This window comes from Osmerus mordax, chromosome 22, assembly GCF_038355195.1.
Source record: "Osmerus mordax isolate fOsmMor3 chromosome 22, fOsmMor3.pri, whole genome shotgun sequence".
Lineage (NCBI taxonomy): Eukaryota > Metazoa > Chordata > Actinopteri > Osmeriformes > Osmeridae > Osmerus > Osmerus mordax.
Window position 1 is genome coordinate 2980227 of NC_090071.1, and position 20192 is coordinate 3000418.

Below are 20192 nucleotides of genomic sequence, written 5' to 3' on the forward strand. Positions count from 1 at the left end.
GTTGTTCCAGTAGCTCATGCTATGGTTGTCCTCACTAGGAGAAACATTGAGTTGTTCCAGTAGCTGTCGCTATGGTGGTCCTCACTAGGAGAAACATCGAGTTGTTCCAGTAGCTGTCGCTATGGTGGTCCTCACTAGGAGAAACATCGAGTTGTTCAAGTAGCTCTCGCTATGGTAGTCCTCACTAGGAGAAACATCGAGTTGTTCCAGTAGCTGTCGCTATGGTGGTCCTCACTAGGAGAAACATCGAGTTGTTCCAGTAGCTCTCACTATGGTGGTCCTCACTAGGAGAAACATCGAGTTGTTCCAGTAGCTGTCGCTATGGTGGTCCTCACTAGGAGAAACATCGAGTTGTTCCAGTAGCTCTCGCTATGGTGGTCCTCACTAGGAGAAACATCGAGTTGTTCCAGTAGCTGTCGCTATGGTGGTCCTCACTAGGAGAAACATCGAGTTATTCCAGTAGCTCTCGCTATGGTAGTCTTCGCTAGGAGAAACATATCGTTTTTCCAGTATGCTACTTCTTGCGGTGCTAGTCCTCACTAGTAGAAACATGTTGTCCCTCACAGCAGTGGACTGGCCTCACTAAAGAAGATTATCATGATACATCGTCACAATCTTCTGCCATCTGTCCTCTGTCTAAGGGCAGCAGGGAGTGTGTGTGTGTGTGTGTTTGGGTACATATGTGCTGTGTGTACGTGCGTATATGTGTTGTGTATGTGTGTGTGACTTCATGTGTTATGTGTGTGTGTGTTTGGGTACATATGTGCTGTGTGTACGTGCGTATATGTGTTGTGTATGTGTGTGTGACTTCATGTGTTATTTGTGTGTGTGTGTGTGTTTGAGTACATGTGTTCTGTTTGGATGTTGGTACATGTGTTGTGTGTGTGTGTTTGAGTACATGTGTTCTGTTTGGATGTTGGTACATGTGTTGTGTGTGTGTGCTCAAGCAAGGAATGTGTGTGTGCATGGAGGCGTGCGTGTCTATTTGGAAGTGAGTGTGTGTGTGTGTGTGTGTCCAGTACCGCGTCAGGCCTCCCTCCAGGCAGGACAGTAACAAGCATCTCTCGTTCTCCCACACATCACACGCCTCATCCTCCCTTCTTCCAAGACACTCTGAAACCGTCAGAAGGAACAGTAAAATAGAAAACAAGGATTTCCTTGTTCTCCCATCTCCACGTCGAGGACATTTCCAGCTCCATGTCTATTTTCGGTTGCAGGATGTTCGCGGCTGACGCTTCTTCTGGAAAGCTGCGGCTTGAAGTTCTTAGTCTGTTTCTCCTTCTTAATTGCATCACCTCTCGTCTCCCGGTATAAACTGACGTCCTCACTGACAGCCTTTTACGGCATCACAGCGCTCTCCTGGCAGAGTGTTTCCTCAACTAGATACATATTTATCTACCGAGGAGAGACGCTCTAAAAAGGCAAAGTGTGGCCCTGACAGAATAGGGTTGCTGTATTTGATGGAAGGGTAGCGTGTTGCGCAGCCAGGCGTTTACCATGTCCGCTGGAGTCAAAGTTGTTTATTTAGGCTCATTCGTTCGGATTAGCGAGCCTTTGTGCCATGTTGTGATTTTCGCTGTGTGTTGAGATATTAGCTAAACCCTGGCTTGTGCCTATCATTCTTAATTAGCCTCACAGCTAATGCATGTGTGGAATTCACTTGTATAAAAAATAAATAATAATAATAATATTAATAATAACCGTCGTAATTTCTCACAGCCAGGACCGGTTCGCCACCCGTGTCAAATGTACCGTAAACCGAATTCCACAACACAAGACGTCTTTGACGTTGATTCACGTTGATATTAACTGATGAAATTATGAATGAATCAGTGAATCTGGATGGGGAGAAGGCACGCCGTCTTGGGATGTGTCCCTGCCTTATTTGAATAATCGTTACGACCCCAGGCATTGTTTTACATGTTGCTCTGCATCAAGAACCAGGGCGGTGATCAGGACTCGCCTGTCCAGAGCAGCTGGCCCCTTCCTTGGGTAGGTCTAACTGGTTGTGTCCTCTCCCCTGGAGCCTGAAAAAGAACTAACACAGACTGGAGGAGGGAAAAGCGGAGGAAAGCAAGAGTGGTAACTTGGGGAATGAAGAGGGGAGATAGATGAAAGGAGGGGTGAAGTGGTGAGGGAGAGAGAGAGAGAGAGAGAGAGAGAGAGAGAGAGAGAGAGAGAGAGAGAGAGAGAGAGAGAGAGGAGACAGATAGGAGGTGGAAAGGGGTGAAGAGAGATATGGATAGTAGTAGTAAGTATAGTATGGATAGTAGTAGAAAAAATTAGAGAGTGTGAGGGAGATATAGAGGGAGGGAGGGAGATGGATGGAAAGAGGGAAACAGGGAGGAAGGGAGGGAGAGATGGGTAGAGGGATGGAGAGAGGGAGGGAGAGAGGGATGGAAGGACGGATGGGACAGCAGGACTGCTCTGCGGGAGAGAGGCTTAAGTAGCACGGTCCCAGAGGCCCCCGCCTGTGACAAGACACCCCCAGTTCAAATAATAATCAAAGGAAAAGCTGTCGACATAAACACTGGTGTGCTCACCACCAGGAGAGACACGCACCCGGACGTGTACACGCACACACACCTCGACCCACACACACACACACACATACACACACATACTCACTCACACAGTCAAACCAAGACACTCAGATACAGACAAACACACACAGACACCTCAGTGCCTGGAATATCAATGTGAGTGCTCTGCATCGGGCCCTGGCCAGCAGGATAAAATGAAGCAGGATGTGGATAGATGAGGTTCTCCATTAGTGTGTGATGCTGTGGTGATAGACCTCCCACACAGACCCACTCTGACTGGTTTAGTCAGGACTGGAGCTGGCTGATGAGCTGCTTGTCTGCGCTGGTGGAAGCAGCCAGACTCACACAGGAGGCCGGACCACAGAGACACCGCCTCACTGGCGGTGTATGTTCTGTCGTGTGTGTGGTGTGTGTTTGTGCGTGCGTGTTCGAGGTGTGTGTGTGGAAGGCGGCCGCACGGTGTGTTTTCCACAGATACACTCTGCTTGCTACTTTGTGATCCTGGTAAATGAAGATAAGGTGCTTGGTTAATTAAACTGTCACAAGGCAATACCTTGAGGAATTGCGAGGCCAACACAACTTTAATTGGGTGACTGCTATTGTCCCTAGCGCCACCCTGCCCCTCCTCTCCTCCACCCCTCCAACCCTCCTCGCCTTCACCTCCTCCTCCCAAGGGGCACACCACCAAGACAGAAAACATTCAGAGAAACAGTAGAAGAAAGAGAAAAAAAAAATTAAGAAGTGAAAAATGGTTGTAGCGATGCGTTTCTTCCTTATCTGACTGTTTCCCTCCATTGTCGTCCTTCGTTCATGGTTCGGAGGTTTGTTCTCACCGTAAACAAACGTAGACGGTACAACTTCAGTGAGCTGAGGCGGCTGAATGAGGCTTGCCACGTGCGGTTTCCTGGGGGAGGCGGGGCTGTCGTCGGGGAGATCACCAGGGTTAAGGGAGGCTGATCTCTGGAAGAGTCCCTTGTGGGTGGGTGTGAGGGGAGCTTTGTGGAGTCTATGGACTTGCAGCCACCAAAACTGCGGACGCTAGCTGTTTGCAATGTGTTTCCGGTGTGTTTGGGGAGGAAGCGATCGGTGGGGGGGGGAATGATCCTGGATGTCATGACAACTTATCTCCCCTCGTCCCTCCAGAAACAGGCGGCCATCTGGGTTTCCTGAGGTGGTCGAAATCCTCCTTGATTAAACATGGGGGAACCTAGTGATAGAAAACCACCCCCACCCAGCTGCCTTCTCTCCCTCTGTCCCTCTCTCCTTCCCTCTGTCCCTCCCTCCCTCCCTTCCTCCACCGGGAGAGGGGATGAAGAGGGGATGAGGTACAGAGCTGGTGGATAAGCTAGTCTCAGATTGGGATAATGCTTATCATGTCCCTTACATTCCCAGCGAGTGACTGTGTCTATCAGAGAGAGGAGGAGAGGGGTCTGTATCTGTATCAGAGAGAGGAGGAGAGGGAGGGAGGGAGGGAGGGAGAGGGGGAGAGGGGGATGGGAGGGAGGGAGGGAGAGGGGGAGAGAGAGGGGGATGGGAGGGAGGGAGGGAGGGTGAAGACAGTAGGGACCGATGGTTAAAAAGATATAAAAAGAAAAGTTAAAAAAGTCTTGCATGACATGAATCTGAAATACAAGTGACTGTTGCCAGATTGTCACTGTGAGTTTTTGCGTTTTATTTCCAACAGCTGTAACTACTAACAAGATCAGCTGTTTTAACAAGTCGGGATATTTCAAAGTTCCTGTTGTTTCTTTATAGACTAGAGAATCCAACCGTTAAATCACCTGCTGGGGTTAGCTTTGCTAGCTGCGTTTAGCTAATTATCTCTCCCCTTGTTATTTGAAAGTATTCTGGAAAACTCAAGGAGCAGCTGGGAAGGCTTCTTATTTGAGCACAAACGTCCTCCCTCCGTCTCCCCTAAACGCACACACACACACACACCACACACACACACACGTCCGGCTGTGTGGACGCCCAGATGTTGTATCAACATGACAAGTGGTTCTGGACTGTTCCTTATTGTTCACTGACCAATCACAGCGCTACCATAACGCTGTCAGACGATGTTTTCCACCCAGTGGTCCGTGCTGCTGGTCCACACCTGGGCCCGGGGTGGGGGGGGGGGGGGGGGGGGGGGGGCTGGTGGGTGTGGGGTGGTGGGTGGTTGCGGTTTAGGCTGCGGTTGGGGGTCTACATTCATTGTGGTCTATATTTGCACATGTGCATACACACACACAGTACACACGCATCATTTACTGTACACAAATATACACACACATACAGTACACACCCACAGTACACACACACAGTACACACACATACAGTACACACACACACAGTACACACACACAGTACACACACATACAGTACACACACACAGTACACACACATACAGTACACACACACACAGTACACACGGCACATTTTCCTCAAAAGGCAGTTAAGGCGACCGACTTTCAGCTGAATTTGCATTTGTTCATTTGCATGAACTCGTTGGAGCTTGGAGGCACTGGCTCATCGTGTGTGTGTGGTGTGTGTGTGTGTGCTTGTGTGTGTGAGAGATATGTGATTACTTCTGGCTGGCTGACTTGGGATTAAGAAGGGAAGCATGCAGAGTGTTTGCTCAGGGTCCTATAGAGTGGACTTGACTGCCACATCAATGAAATCTCTTAACTTATTCAGCTTTTCCATGTTCAAGATAAACAATGATAAACAACAAAAAAAACTCAAACATGTCCTCTTTTATCATACAGCCTTCATTGAATGACTGGACCGGGATAGACAGGAACAAGAAACAGACAGAGAGAGAGAGAGAGTTAAAAACAGTGAGACACAGACATATGGTACAGACATAAGTCAGACCGGGAGAGTGAGCAAGTGAGAAGGACAGAAAGAGGCAGATAGAAAGACAGAGAGACCCAGAGAGAGAGAGAGAGAGAGAGAGAGAGAGAGAGAGAGAGAGAGAGAGACAGGGAGACACAGGGAGAGAGAGAGAGACACAGGGAGAGCGAGAGAGAAAAACAGAGAGACACAGGGAGAGAGAGAAGAAAAGAGATAGATAGAAGGAGAGTGAGAGAGAAGGAGAGAGAGAGAGAAAGAGAGAGAAGGAGAGAGAGAGAGAGAGAAGGAGAGAGAGAGATAGAAGGAGAGAGAAAGAGAGAGAAGGAGAGAGAGAGAGAGAAGGAGAGAGAGAGAGAGAGAGAGAGAGAGAGAGAGAGAGAAGGGGAGAGAGAGATAGGAGAGAGAGAGATAGAAGGGGAGAAAGAGAGAAAGAGAGAGAAGGAGAGAGAGAGAGAAAGAGAGAGAAGGAGAGAGAGAGAGATAGAAGGGGAGAAAGAGAGAGAGAGAGAGAGAGAGAGAGAGAGAGAGAGAGAGAGAGAAGGAGAGAGAGAGAGAGAGAGAGAGAAGGAGAGAGAGAGACTACCAGTGGGGCTGTTGTGTCCCAGTGTGAGCATGTGTTGTGGGTGTTTTCACTAAATAAACTGGGATTGTGTGTCCGGGCCCCTGTGGAGTTCTCCACCAATCATCTGCAGTCTAGCAGACATCACCCTGAGCCTGGAAACAGGAAACAGAGACGCTGTCACTTCCTCTATTGTTTCCTAAAAAGAGTTTGACGTGGCTGTTGTTGTTTTCTGTAAGAGTGTCCCAGAATGATGTTAACACGTGTTTGATGAGATGGTTTACAAGGTGTTAGTGCGCGCATGTGTGTTTGTGTGCATGTGTGTTTTGTTGATAATCTCTGATCAGTGATTTAACATCTTTGATCTTGTATAATCCCATTCTTATCCATCATAAATCTCCTAATCTTTGACCTTAATCTTCAATCGCCACGTTGATTCATCTGAGATTCAGATTGTCACAGTTAGTTTTCCATGCCGCCGTATGAATTCCCTGCCGTTCCAATGAAATGGAATTCTCAACAGCACTCCAATTTTCGCGGCGACAGTCTCCGTGGCGAGGTCTAGGGGTACTTATTTCTTTATTTGTGTTGTTTATTGTGCTGGCCTCAATTTGAACTGGGCCATGAAGGGTTCTCGAACTCATAACTGACCCGAGCGAGGAGAGGCGGATGGCGCTAGATGAAGGCGACGAAGAATAAAATAGAAATCTGATTGTGAGATTGTGAAAACGAAATGATGTGAAACATTTACCCCGCCCCAGACTAATAGGCTCTCTATTGCATTCCCTGTCAAGGAATTGGTTTTAATCGAATCATGTTTATGAAGAGATGCCAAACAGAGATAGCGTACGTGTGTTTCGCGTGTGCGCTTCCGTTTGTGAGTGTGTTTGTTTTCCTGTGGCTTTGCGTACGTTTCCATTATCTGCGCACGTGATTGTTTGCCCTGTGCGTCGCGTGTGTGTGTGTGTTTATCCAGATCTAGCCCAGTCTAGACAGTACACAGTGCTGAGGGAGGGCTGGGGTGCAACGTCGATGCTAAACCAATGACCTGAAACTGGAGGCGGTTTGGACTGCCTAGTGTGTGCCTGGGCTGGATGGGATAGGTAAGAGAGACACTTTGTCAGACTGGGGGTGGAGCAGTGGGGTGGGATGGGGGTGGAGGGGTGGAAGGGTGGAGTTCTAATACATTCTGAGTGTGTCAGTTGACTCCCTAAATGCATTAAGCCCCGTGGCGGTCGAAACCCAACACCCCTCGTCTTTCTCTACCTCTCCTCGTCTCTTCACCTCTCCACTTAGCCTCGTCTCCACAGCGCGCTTAACCCCTCCCCTCCTCCCCCCACCATGATTGGTGGAAGTGGTGGAGCGTTGTGACGTTCTACAGTGGAGCTCTTTCAGGACAGATATTTCCCTCGCGAGCTGAAGTTGTCCTAACTCACTCAGGTGGAGTTTTAAAAGGACATCCTTGATTGATGGTGTCTGTTAGTCCTCCTGAAGCAGGTGATTTAACAGTCAATAGGATCTGCCACACAGGCGGATCTGCAATCAGACTGATATTGATCGTGGTTTGGTGATTTGGGTAATAATCACCCAACCCTCCAACTAATGTAAAGACGTCACCGTGGAAACGTTTTCCAGAAGGAGAAGATAATGTCAAATGACAAATATGATGCAGAATTCTACCCGTCTGAGAATGATCTGAATCATCTGCCTCATCAATACTTTCCTTCCTGATTTTTTTGTTATTACTCTAATCGTGTTTCACAGTTGCCATGACAACTCAGACAGTTCCTTGACCCCAGTTGTAGTTTCCTCTATGACGTCTGTGCCTCATTGAGCCCTAATGGAGCCTCAGTTTCCACAGTCCCTGGTCTCTCCCACTGTGCACATAGGAAACTTGATCTGCGCCAGCTGCAGCGTCTCGGGTGAAAATCTAGCACCCCGCGTTTTCAGTTTTTTCTTGTGTGTGTGTTTGTGTGCTTGCTAGTGTGTGAAAGAGAGATCTTTGAGATCAACTTGGCCGCAACATCCTAACCCTGTCCCCGACACATACTGACATCCCAGCTGTTGCAAAGGTGATCTTTCAGTCACACAGCATGCTGCCAGCAGAGGTGTAGCAAGGCATTATGGGAACTCAGCTGTGTACAGCGTTTGTCTTCCTTCTTATTAGCCCCGGGCTAAAGGTCAACGTCCAGCTGTGTGTGTAAGGTACAAGAGGGAGAGGGATGGAGAGAGATATGAGGGGGGGGGGGGGGAGGGAGAGGGAGAGAGAGATAGGGGGGGGGAAGGGAGAGGGAGAGAGATAGGAGGGTGGGGGAGAAAGGGAGAGGGAGACAGGGGGGGGAGAAAGGGAGAGGGAGAGAGGCATGTTTTCCCTGAACACTGGGTCACCACACAACAGTACAGCAGACGACATGATCCTCTCTCTGACTCCTCTGTATCTAGCCCTCAGCAAGCAAATATCCCACATCACATACGCAGTTCCCTCTCCTACACTTCTCCTCCTCTCTCTTCCCTCCTCTCCTCACTCGTTCCTTTCTCCTCTCCTCCTCCTTTCTCCTCTCTCTTCATCTCTACTCTTCCTAACCCACCTGATAGGCTAGAAGGCAGTGACTCATCCTACTAAGGAGACATGAGGTACTGGAGAACCTCTGGGGATGTAGAAGTGTGTGTGTGTGTGTGTGTTTGCAGTTAACATTTCTAATGCATAAATATCATTTATAGATAAATATGGTTTGTTATTATTCGATTTTAGGAAAGGAGTTTGATTTGCAACAATAATAACACACTAACCTATTGATGTATGGGTTACTTTACCAATAATTAGTAACATTTATGACTAAACTTTAAGCGAGGGTTTTGCAGTACCTTATCTGAAGTTAAAACAACCACCAAAGAAAGCAGATAATTAATCTTAACACTGCAGATGCACATGCGTCCTTAATGCATAGTTATTTTTAGTGGTGGAGTTCATCTCAAAGCGACCCTGAGTGAGTCAGTGACAAAGCCCCTTTCATTCTCCTCAGAGGAACAGTCATCTCTGAGCCTGCTCCTCTCTTCTCTCCTAAACAAAAAAGAACGGTATCTTATCAAGCGGTTGAAAGGAATTGTCTTTTTTTTCTCCAGATTTAATGCTAATTATCAGGTGAGTCACAGTCGTTTGAAGGCTTAGCCGTTAAATCCCCTCTTTCTCAGCGTCGATTGTGTGTGTGTGTGTGCGTGTGTGTGTGCGTGTCTGTGTGTGTGTGTGTCTGCGTGTCTGTGTGTGTGTGTGTATGTGTGCGTGTCTGTGTGTGTGTGTATGCGTGTGTCTGCGTGTGTGTGTGTGTGTGTCTGTGTGTGTGTGTGTCTGTGTGTGTCTGTGTGTGTCTGTGTGTGTCTGTGTGTGTGTGTGTCTGTGTGTGTGTGTGTGTGTGTGTGTGTGTGTGTCTGTGTGTATGTGTGTGTGTCTGTGTGTATGTGTGTGTGTGTTGGGGGTACTCAGCTCTGGTCGGCGTGCGTCTTGGTGTCTGGCCCGCTGTCTCTTCTGAGGCCTGGTGAGCAGACACACAGATTAACGCTGTTGACAAGCGCGGGCATAGAGAGAGAGAGAGGAGCCCTTGTAGTGTTGTTTTGTTTTTCTTCTGGTGTTGCTCCAACCCACAAGGCACTCCTGTGGAGGACTGTGGGAGGGAGGGCCAGGTGCGGGGCTGGCGGCCGGTCTGGGTCCAGCTGTTAACTCCCGTCCTGGGCTGTCACCGCGGGATCGGCCCCCTCCCACACCCGGTCCAGACGCACCTGTGTTGACTAACAACAGGACAGGAGAAAATCTTTGCCGTGCACACACAGGGGGGCGCACGAACACACACACACGCTCGCAAGAGAGGAGGGCGAGACATGAAACGGAAAGTACACACAGGCGTGTGTGTGTGTGTTTGGGGCGGGTGCGCTTGCGCGCGTCACAAACACACACACACACACACGCGGAGACAAACACATATAATCGGGCTGAGGAGAAAGGACACACACACACGTCTAAACACAGCTTGGATGGAGAAAGGACACACACACACACACGTCTAAACACAGCTTGGATGGAGAAAGGACACACACACACACATGTCTAAACACAGCTTGGATGGAGAAAAGAGGCAGAAACAAAAGGCAGACCCAGCCAGTGAGCTTCCCCCGCTGTCATCCCCCTCCCCGCAGTCATCCCTCCCCTGTGTCCTAATTACACAGGCTTAGAGGAAGTGGAGGATTAACCCACCCTTCGTGCTGCCTCTCCCCGCCTCTTCCTTCCAGCCGGCTCTCTGCTCGTCTCCCCGCCACCCTCCACCAGCCCCAGGTGCCACCAGCCAGGTAGAGAGGAGGAGGGGAGAGGAGGAGGGGAGAGGAGGAGGGGAGAGGAGGAGGAGGGGAGAGGAGGAGGGGAGAGGAGGAGGGGAGAGGAGGAGGAGGGGAGAGGAGGAGGGGAGAGGAGGAGGGGAGAGGTGAGAGGCCTAACACCTGTCTTGGGCAGGGGTCCACCTCTGTAGCGTGTCCTGAATATTCATGTTGGCTGGATTAAAGAATGGCACAGCTTTGCTTCAGCCCCTGCAAGTCAGGAGCCTGCAGTGTTTGTCTTCGATTTATTTTTCTGTCTTTCATTATCTGTCTCTCTCTCTCTCGTGTCTTTCATCCATCCTAGATATGCACACACAGGATGTTGTTTTGTGACAAGCTAGAGGAAGGTTCCTGCATCATCTGACCTTCTGTCTGGTCAAGGTGAAAGCGCATCTCTGAAAGAGCTCGGCCGTGCCCGTGCGTAGCTTTCTGCAGAAGCTAGAAGGTTGCGCCGCACGACTTTGTGAAGTCTATTGTCCCTCTCTCAAAGACCATGGCAGGTAAACCTGGTACACGCTCATCTGCTTTGATTCCACACGACCTTTGTCGCCCTTCCATTCTTCCTGTTTGCCTTTGCGTGGCTGATCAAGCGATTTGTGACAACAGCTGCGCGGAGTTGCTGTGACTCCTCGTAGGGCCTGGTTCACAGGCTGGTTCCAAGGTTAGCTAGTTATACAAGCTCAGGCTAGATCACTTATTTAGATTAGGACGTGGGAAAGGCCTCAGGTGGAGGAGTGTGTGGGGAGAGTGGGGGTGTGTGTGTGTGTGAGGAGGACATGGTCTCTTCTGTTCAGCAGACTACCAGGTTTTCCCAGATGACCCTGGCAGACCCAGGAGGGCGGGCTGAGGATGTCAGTCAGTCTGCCTAGCCCTCACCGCCTGCTTGCATACACAACACAGAGAGCATGGTTAATCACACACACACGCTCACACACACACACTTGGGGGATGTGTTTCCATTGTGGCCAACACAGTCATCACTAGGTTGCAAAAAAAAAAAAACACCTCAGTTCAGAATCCAGCCATCGATTTCGATTCCTATATGTTTAACCCTCGTGCTGCCTTCGGGTCACATGACCCAAAGGTTCATAACGAACCATCATTTGTGTTTACCCAATTTTACCCAATACAAAAACAACCATTTAACCATTCCAATGTGGGGGGTCTGAGACAGCCCGACAGTTAAAAGAAAATGCTTCACTTTGTCTTTGTATGCGGTAAATCTGTCGCAATACGACGGTGGGTCACAATGACTGATGGGTCAGAATGACCCGAAGATAACACAAGGGTTAAGTGGGTTCGCCGGGTGCTGCTTTGGTCGTCTCTCCCTGTCCTTGCCCTCCGGGTGATCCCCCCTCTCTGTGTTCCATGTGGCCCAGGCGGGCCCCTGGTTCCCAGCAGCCAAGCGTGCCGTCAGCGGCTGGCCGTCAGCGGCGTGCCGTCAGCGGCCTCCCGGGCTGGTAGCCTGGGGGACGACTGCTGGAACACAGGGTCTGGTCCGGGGGACATCCCTGCTCCATGCCCCGCACTGAGAGAGAGAGAGAGAGAGAGAGAGAGAAGAGAGAGAGAGAGAGAGAGAGAGAGAGAGAGAGAGAGAGAGAGAGAGAGAGAGAAGAGAGAGAGAGAGAGAGAGAGAGAGAGAGAGAGAGAGAGAGAGAGAGAGAGAGAGAGAGAGAGAGAGAGAGAGAGAGAGAGTGGCGAGAGGAAAATAGGAGAGGTAGAGACAGGCAGAGAACGATTGAATGAGGAAGAGAAAGGCAGAGAGATATAAAGAAAAAGGAGAGAGAGACAGGCAGACAGCGATAATAACGGGAGAGAGGGAGAGAGAGACAGGCAGAGAAAGAGAGAGAGAATAGCAACGACCTCGCACACAACATCCCACCACCGTGAGGTACGGGAGGCCTTGTGGTGAGCGATAGTGGGTTGTTGTCAGTGTGGTCCGGAGCCCCCAGCTGGCTGGGTTACAGGCTCAACACTCTCTCTCTGTTCTTTAAAAGCAACAGACTGACTGATGAGCCGGTCAGCCATCAAGAAAAGCTCTCGGTTCCACGCCAGATATTTATCCACTCTGATTCTCCGGGCGAGCCCAAGCACCGGCCGGCCAGCAGGCTGGGTTTGATTAGTCCTGTGTTTGTGTGTGTGTGTGTGTGTGTGGGATGGTCAATACCCCCCCCCCCCATCCCCCCCTTAGGGTAGAGGGATGCTGGGGGGCTTGCGTTGCCATGGCTGCATCTGCTCATCGGGGGAGGAAGGAAATCATATATAACATATTTAGCATGCTAATGTAATTATGTGTTAAGAAGGATTAGCTTTAAATTGTATACAGCTACATAGCATTACTGTACCGCCCTCATATTTCTACTGTAGTTCCGGGCTGCTAGCATTAGCTACTGGGCGTACTGTCTGTTGCTGCAGATCCTTCTCTCTCTCCCTTTCTCTTTTTCCATCCATCTTTCCTAACATCTCTCTCCTTCCATCTTGCCCTTCTTTCCTCCCTCTGTCTCTCTCCCTCCTTCTCCTCCTCTCTCTCCCTCCTCCCATCTCTCTCCCTCCATCTTGTCCTCCCTCTTCCTCCCTTCCATCTATTTCCCTCCTTCTCCTCCTCTCTCCCTCCTTCCATCTCTCTCCCTCCTTCTCCTCCTCTCTCTCCCTCCTTCCATCTCTCTCCCTCCTTCTCCTCCTCTCTCCCTCCTTCCATCTCTCTCCCTCCTTCTCCCTCTCTCCCTCCTTCTCCTCCTCCCTCTCCCTCCTTCCATCTCTCTCCCTCCTTCTCCTCCTCCCTCTCCCTCCTTCCATCTCTCTCCCTCCATCTCGTCCTTCTCTCCTATGACCCTCCGTCTCTCTTTCCCTCTCGCCATAATTCCATCCAACCTCCCTCCCTCTCTCTCTCCCTCCATCCCTCCCTCACACCATCTCTCTCTCTCCCTGTGTGATGGCGGGACATTAATCATGGTGCTGGGTAATAAACTGAGGAAGGGAAGGGTGGGTTGGGCCAGGGGGGCAGATGCCTGGGGCGATGGCGGATGTTTAGGGAAATCACCCTCCTTTTTATTGCACATGCACACATGCACACAGACACACACATGCACACTCATACTGGCATGCACACACAGGCTTAGCTAAACAAACACACACAAACACAGAAATATGCAAACACACACATGCACTACAGCAAGCTCACACACGCACAATGCTACACAAACAAACGCAGACATGTAAACACACACACACTCAGTCTGACGATAAAGAGAGAAGAACCAGGAAGAGGCGATCAGCTCCACCATCTATCATTGTTCTTTGTTAGGGTGATGTCACTAGGCCATTAACATCTTTACTTCAATGCTGATTTGCTAAAATACCTTGATCGTCTGCGGCAGGTAATAGGGAAAGAAACACAGTATTCTTTGGTTGTGAGGAGACGATATGAGTGGTGAATGTCAGTCCAGCATCAACCCAGCGATAGCTGCCTCCAATGGAGAAATACTAGATAGCAGCTGTTGATAACAGGCTAGATGTTTGTGTCTGCTTGGAGATTGCACACCAGGCAGCCGGCAGACAATACAGAAGTTTTAATAGCCTTTGTGATAAACTGTAGTGCAGATAAAGCAGCAAAGCCTGGCTCTCAGAGGTAGCTTGCTGTGTTTTGCTCGCACTCCTGTGGGTTGTTTGGGAGTTTTAATCTCTCCCTCATTCTCCATTGACATTTCACAAATGGCTGCACGCGTTTTCTTGTTTCCTGTGTGTGTGTGCGTGCGTGCGTTTGTGTACACATGTCAGGCCGCATGCCGATATGTCTAGCCTGCATTTTTTTGTGCGTCAACATTAGGCACATGAGAGAATCCAGGTTGACAAATGAGAAACTAATAAAAGATTTTCGCCCAGGCTGGTACCCGCTCCATCCTCTCTGCAGCGCTAACATGGCGAGGTGCCTGCTCGCTAGCCAGCCACTGATAATGCGGCAAGCTAACACGGAGAAGTGCCTGCTCGCTAGCTAAAACGGTGAAGTGCCTGCTCGCTAGCTAAAACGGCGAGGTGCTTGCTCGCTAGCTAACGCGGCAAAGTGCCTGCTCGCTAGCTAAAACAGTGAGGTACCTGCTCGCTAGCTAACACGGCGAGGTACCTGCTCGCTAGCTAACACGGCGAAGTGCCTGCTCGCTAGCTAAAACAGCGAGGTACCTGCTCGCTAGCTAACACGGCGAAGTGCCTGATCTCTAGCTAACGCAGCAAGGTACCTGCTCGCTAGCTAACACGGCGAGGTGCCTGCTCTTTAGCCAGCCACTGCTAACGCAGCGAGGTGCCTGCTCGCTAGCTAACGCGGCAGGTGCCTGCTCGTTAGCTAACGCGGCAGGTGCCTGCTCGCTAGCCAGCCACTGCTAACGCAGCGAGGTGCCTGCTCTCTAGCCAGCCACTGCTAACGCAGCGAGGTGCCTGCTCGCTAGCTAACGCGGCAGGTGCCTGCTCGTTAGCTAACGCGGCAGGTGCCTGCTCGCTAGCCAGCGACTGCTCTTCCTGAATCCCCCTAAACCAGGACAAGCTGCAGAGCACTCACCCTCTGCAGACAGGCCTCCGGAGGTGGAGCGTTTGAACACAGAGAATTTCAAGAAGCCCTTGAGTTCACTCACACTAACCCACCTGGTAAACACAGGCGGGGTGGAGCGGTTATGAAAGCAAGCTGGAGCTGTCTGTTTCTGGAAGTGTTTTGTGCTTTGTTTGAGAAACACAGGGTGGTGGGAAGTCTAGGGAGAGAGACACATAGAGAAAGAGAGAGAGAGAGAGAGAGAGAGAGAGAGAGAGAGAGAGAGAGAGAGAGAGAGAGAGAGAGAGAGAGAGAGGAGATGTGAGGGGCATAGAAACAAAATGATTAATGAAAAAAAATAAATTACGATTAAGTTCTCTGATGTCTGTGAATAATTATGTTGTCCCTTCACTGTGGACTGCTTTGGCAACATTGCCCAACCTGAACATTGATGTTAACGAAGCGTATTGAATTGAAATGGAATTGAAAAGTAGAAATCCACCAAAGGAGGAAAAGGGAGTGAGGTAAAAGGAGAGGAGGAGAAGGAGAGGGTGAGGTGTTCCAGGTAAAGAGAGGTAGAGAAAGAGAGGGAGGGAGAGAGAGGTAGAGAAAGAGAGGGAGGGAGAGAAGGATTGAGGCAGAGGAATGTCACTTCTGGTCTCGTGTGTCATATGTCTGGTTATAGATATGAGGAAAGGGCCTCAAGGTTGACTCCATGGCGCAGACATGAATAATCTATAACAGATCTCCTCTGACTAAATGCAGAAAAATGTTTCTGCATGGATTATTTATGTGTTAATATGCGCCCAGTGAATGGACAATCATGTGTGTGCTTGTGTGTCCTAGGGCAAGGATGGGGTGAATCTGACTGTGCGTGCAGGGGTGTGGGGGAGGTGGGGGGGGTTGCCCAAACGGATTGGTGTAGCAAGAGATCAGACAGGACACAGGTTAGGATCCACTCCTGTCCTCTCAGGTCTCAGTGGCTGGAAAGTGGGGTTTTAATCTGCTGCAATGGAGCATGGTTTAAACCACTTCAGCTGTGTGCTTGGACACATTTATTTGTCTCTATCTCTCTCTCTCACATACACACACACACTCTCACACACCCACACACACAATTTCAATCGACTCCATGTCTTAGTTGGCGGGTTTGACCTGGCCTTCTGTCTTTCCTCTCCAGATGAGGGCACCAGCAGAGGAACATGTCAGTTCTCTGCCTCTCTGTACATCTCTACATCCCTCTGCCTTTCTCTACATCCCTATGCCTTTCTCTACTTCCCTCTGACTTTCTCTACCTCTCTTTGCCTCTCTCTGCCTCCCTCTGCCCTTCTCTGCCTCTCTACCTCCTTCTGCCTCTGTCTACCTCCCTCTGCCTTCCTCTTCTTCTCTCTACCTCATTTCACCTCTCTACCTCCCTCTGCCACTCTTTCCCTCAATCTGTTTCTCTCTACCTCGTTCTGCCTCTCTACCTCCCTCTGCCTCTCTCTACCTCGTTCTTCCTGTCTCCACCTTGTTCTGCCTCTCTCTACCTAGTTCTGACTCTCTCCACCTCGTTCTGCCTCTCTCCACCTTGTTCTGCCTCTCTACCTCCATCTGCCTCTATCCACCTCTTTCTGCCTCTCTCTACCTTGTTCTGCCTCTCTACCTCCCTCTGCCTCTCTCTACCTCGTTCTGCCTCTTTCTACCTCGTTCCTTCTCTCTCTACCTCGTTCTGCCTCTCTCTACCTCGTTCTGCCTCTCTCCACCTCGTTCTGCCTCTCTCCACTTCGTTCTGCCTCTCTCTACCTCGTTCTGCCTCTCTCCACCTCGTTCTGCCTCTCTCCACCTCGTTCTGCCTCTCTCCACCTCGTTCTGCCTCTCTCTGCCCGTTGGCTGTTTGGCCCTGCTGTGTGAAGCCTGTCCCTCAGAGCAGAGCAGTCACTGGCGAATGTGTAGGCTGTTGACCACACACACACTCACACACACACACAGAATACTTGTGAGTGAAGAGTGTGAACTTTTGAAAATGCTGTTTCAAACTGGCTTATTTTGACCAAGGCAAGGCGTGTGTGTTTGTGTGTGTGTGTGTCTCAGCGTGCCACTTCTAAAAGCATGTACTGGCCTCTAATAGGGGAGAGATGACCACTCATGGACGGACATGAGGTCAAGTGTGTCAGGTTTATCTCTCAGAACACAGGAGGCAGGGACCAGCAGAGAAGGTAGAATCTACCGCCTACCCAGTTATTTCTCTCTTCTCCCTCTCTCCCTCCGTCACTCTCTCTTTCTCTTGATTGCTGGACTGTGTGTGCAGCAGGATCAGTGTGTTTCGGTCTCAGTCATGTTGACAGGAGGGTGCAGGATAACAGGGAGGTTCCCAACACTGTTGTAAGACACACAGTTGCAGAGGTGCAACCTGCTACAAAAAATAAGCGCCAGAGCTTTACACTTCTTACTGTTTTGTGTTCTATATACCGCATCGTGTGGGGACACCTTTTAAATGTTTAATTGGTGTTGCTGTATGTGTGTGTGTGTGTGTGTGTGTGTGTGTGTGTGTGTGTGTGTGTGTGTGTGTGTGTGTGTGTGTGTGTGTGTGTGTGTGTGTGTGTGTGAGAGAGAGAGAGAGAGAGAGAGAGAGAGAGAGAGAGAGAGAGAGAGGTGGTGGTGGAAGCAGTCGGTTAAATCATGTTGGTAGCATTTAGAGGTAAGAGGAAGTATAGATACTAGTGCTAATTGAACACCAGCTGAACATCTCACTTCCTCTCACTCTCTCTCACTTTCTCTAATTTCTGTCCTCTCACTCTGAAAATAGATCAATTAAACTAGATAATCTAACAGCCCATATGACTATATATATATACAGTATATACATTTATATAGGTAGCTTAAAGGTAGAGCATTTGACTGCAGATCAAAATGTTACAGGTTCAAATTCTCCCGTATATGTCACTTTGGATCAAAGCGAGTGAAGTTATCGGCTTCAGTTTTGCGAGCTCACACAGTCCTGAACCCAGGGTTTGAATCCCAGTGCCAGTAGGAGCGACCACATTGCTGGGAGAACCACCCAGCAATGTGGTTAGTTCTGTTTTCAAACGGAGAGAATTTAATGTTGTTTTCTCCTCCCCTGGATCCTTTCTGGACATCTCCGCCATCCCATAATAACCCAGTTGTTTCTTCTGAGCAGAGATGAAAGAGGGAACACACCCATACACATACTGTACACACACACACACACACATGCCCACCCCTACACACATGTACACACACACCCCTACACATTTATGCACACACGTACACACATGCACAACTTTACACACACATACACACACCATGACATACCCACTTGTACACGCTCATACACACACACACACACACACACACCCCCACACACACACTGAAGTGGGATGCGTTTGGCTGGCCAGCCCGTCTCCCTATCTAGGGACGCCTTCAAAGCGCAGTGACATAAATTTATGATAACGCCGCCCTTTCTTTGCCAAAACTCAACTGTTGTTGTTGTTCCTGCTGCCTCCAGCCTCTTGGTTGGGTAGTTCGGAGTCTCTCCAGCAAGCTCAGCCATGGCCTTGATCATGGTTCATGGAAAATGCCTATTCGACCAGCTGGTGCCCTCTATTCCCCTTACAAACACGTGTCTCTACTCTTTATAGAATAACTCTGGTCCCACCCTCCCCCCTTCTACCCCTTCCACATTTATATTTGTCTGTGCCACGTGTGTGTGGTGTGTGTGTGTCTGTGTGTGTGTGTGTGTTTGGCTTTCATGTCCACATCCAGTCAGGTCACTTCATCCAGTCTGGCCCAGGCCCACCCTCTGGGGCTTGGGCTGTTAGCTTGTCCTGCTTTTCATGACAATTCCACAGCAGATATCAGGCACCGATCACAGATCCGAACCATATTGCTATGGATTGATATTCTTTCAAAACAAACTAACAGACTGTCCCTATTTTTCTTTTCATCTCTCCGTCTCCCCCTCCCACTCGATCACTCTCTCTTTGTCTCTCTCTCTCTCTTGCTCACTATATTCCTCCCTCCCTCCCTGCCTCTGCCTCTCTGTGCTGCCCTCCTCTCTCTCTCTCCCTCTTTCTCCTCTCTCTCTCTCCCTCCCCCCTCTCTCTGCTTCTCTCTCCCTCCCCTCTCTCTCCCTCCTCTCACTCCCTCCCCTCTTTCTCCCTCCTCTCTCTCTCCATCCCCCCTCTCTCTCCCTCTCTCCCTCCCCCTCTCTCTCTCCCTCTCTCTCTCTCTCTCTCTCTCTCTATCCCTCCCCTCTCCCTCCTATCTCCTATCTCTCTCTCTCTCTCCAGATGAAGACTGTGTCAACTGTACAGAGGAGTGTCGAGTCCTAGGCCACTCCGATCGCTGCTGGATGCCCCAGTTCCCGGCGGGGGGCAGCCAGGCGGAGGGGGTGGACTACCGCAACAACCTGTTCGTCCCCCCGGGCATGGAGCCGGTCCCGGAGACCGAGACTTACGAGACCACCAACCCCAACGGCAAGAAGACCTTCTGCACCTTCGGCAAGGAGCGACGGGACCACACCATCCTGGTGGCCAACGTCAAGCCCTACCTGAAGGCCAAGCGCGCCCTCAGCCCCCTCCTCCAGGAGGTCCCCTCCGCCTCCGGCAGCCCTGCCAAGACCGCCTCCTCCCCCTGCTCGGCCGTCAAGAGCCCCGCGGACGGCGCCGAGGGCAAGCCCCCCCAGGTGTCCTGCTCCGGCCACTACGGCCCCCCCGACGGACAGTACCTCTCCCCCAACAAACAGAGCAGGGAGTACCCACCCACCGACCCCGTGGCCAAGGTCCTGGCCGAGGCCCGGTCGCGGATCAGCCAGGAGGCCGGCATGGTGGTGGGCGGGGCCGCGGAGATGGACTGCGTTCTGGAGCATGCCGGGAACGGGGCAGAGATGGGCCGGGAGGGCATGGATGCGGATCAGGTGGTCAGGGACATCGACAAACTCCTCCAGGATTGTAGAGGAAGTGAGACGGCCACCCTCAGGAAGTGACACGTTGCGGGGAGGGGGAGAGATCGAGGGGGGGTGAGTGTGAGGGGGAGAGGGGGCGCGCTCTGCCTCTCAGACTGCCACCAAAATGGAAAAGAGAGATCAAAAAGAGAACTCTTTGAGGAGCCAATCTTGTTTGTTGATTGTGTCGTTGATGAACCTTGTACATGAAAGGAGTTTGTGTGGACGCTTAGATGCCGCTACTGTTGCGAATCATGACGACTAAAACCAGTAACGACTGCAGATGACAGAACAGAGATGATGAGTAAACAGGGACAGCTGAACAGTCTGTCGACTATTTGTTTTGACTCTCGTTTTGCGTTCTCGCGCCGTGGAAGAAGACGCCTGTCCCGGGTTCTCTAACAGCTTTTCTCCAAGTGCCCAGCAGCT

General features: G+C 50.5%; 1 protein-coding gene across 1 annotated transcript in view; it reads left to right on the forward strand.

Annotated features, from left to right (window-relative positions):
- Window positions 1–19805, forward strand: part of pcdh17 (protocadherin 17) — a 56273-nt gene extending 36468 nt beyond the window's left edge. Inside the window, exon 5 of the mRNA XM_067260724.1 lies at window positions 19111–19805. Coding sequence (XP_067116825.1) covers window positions 19111–19805 — 695 coding nt within the window. The remainder of the gene's footprint in view (window positions 1–19110) is intronic.
- Window positions 19806–20192: the final 387 nt, after the last annotated feature.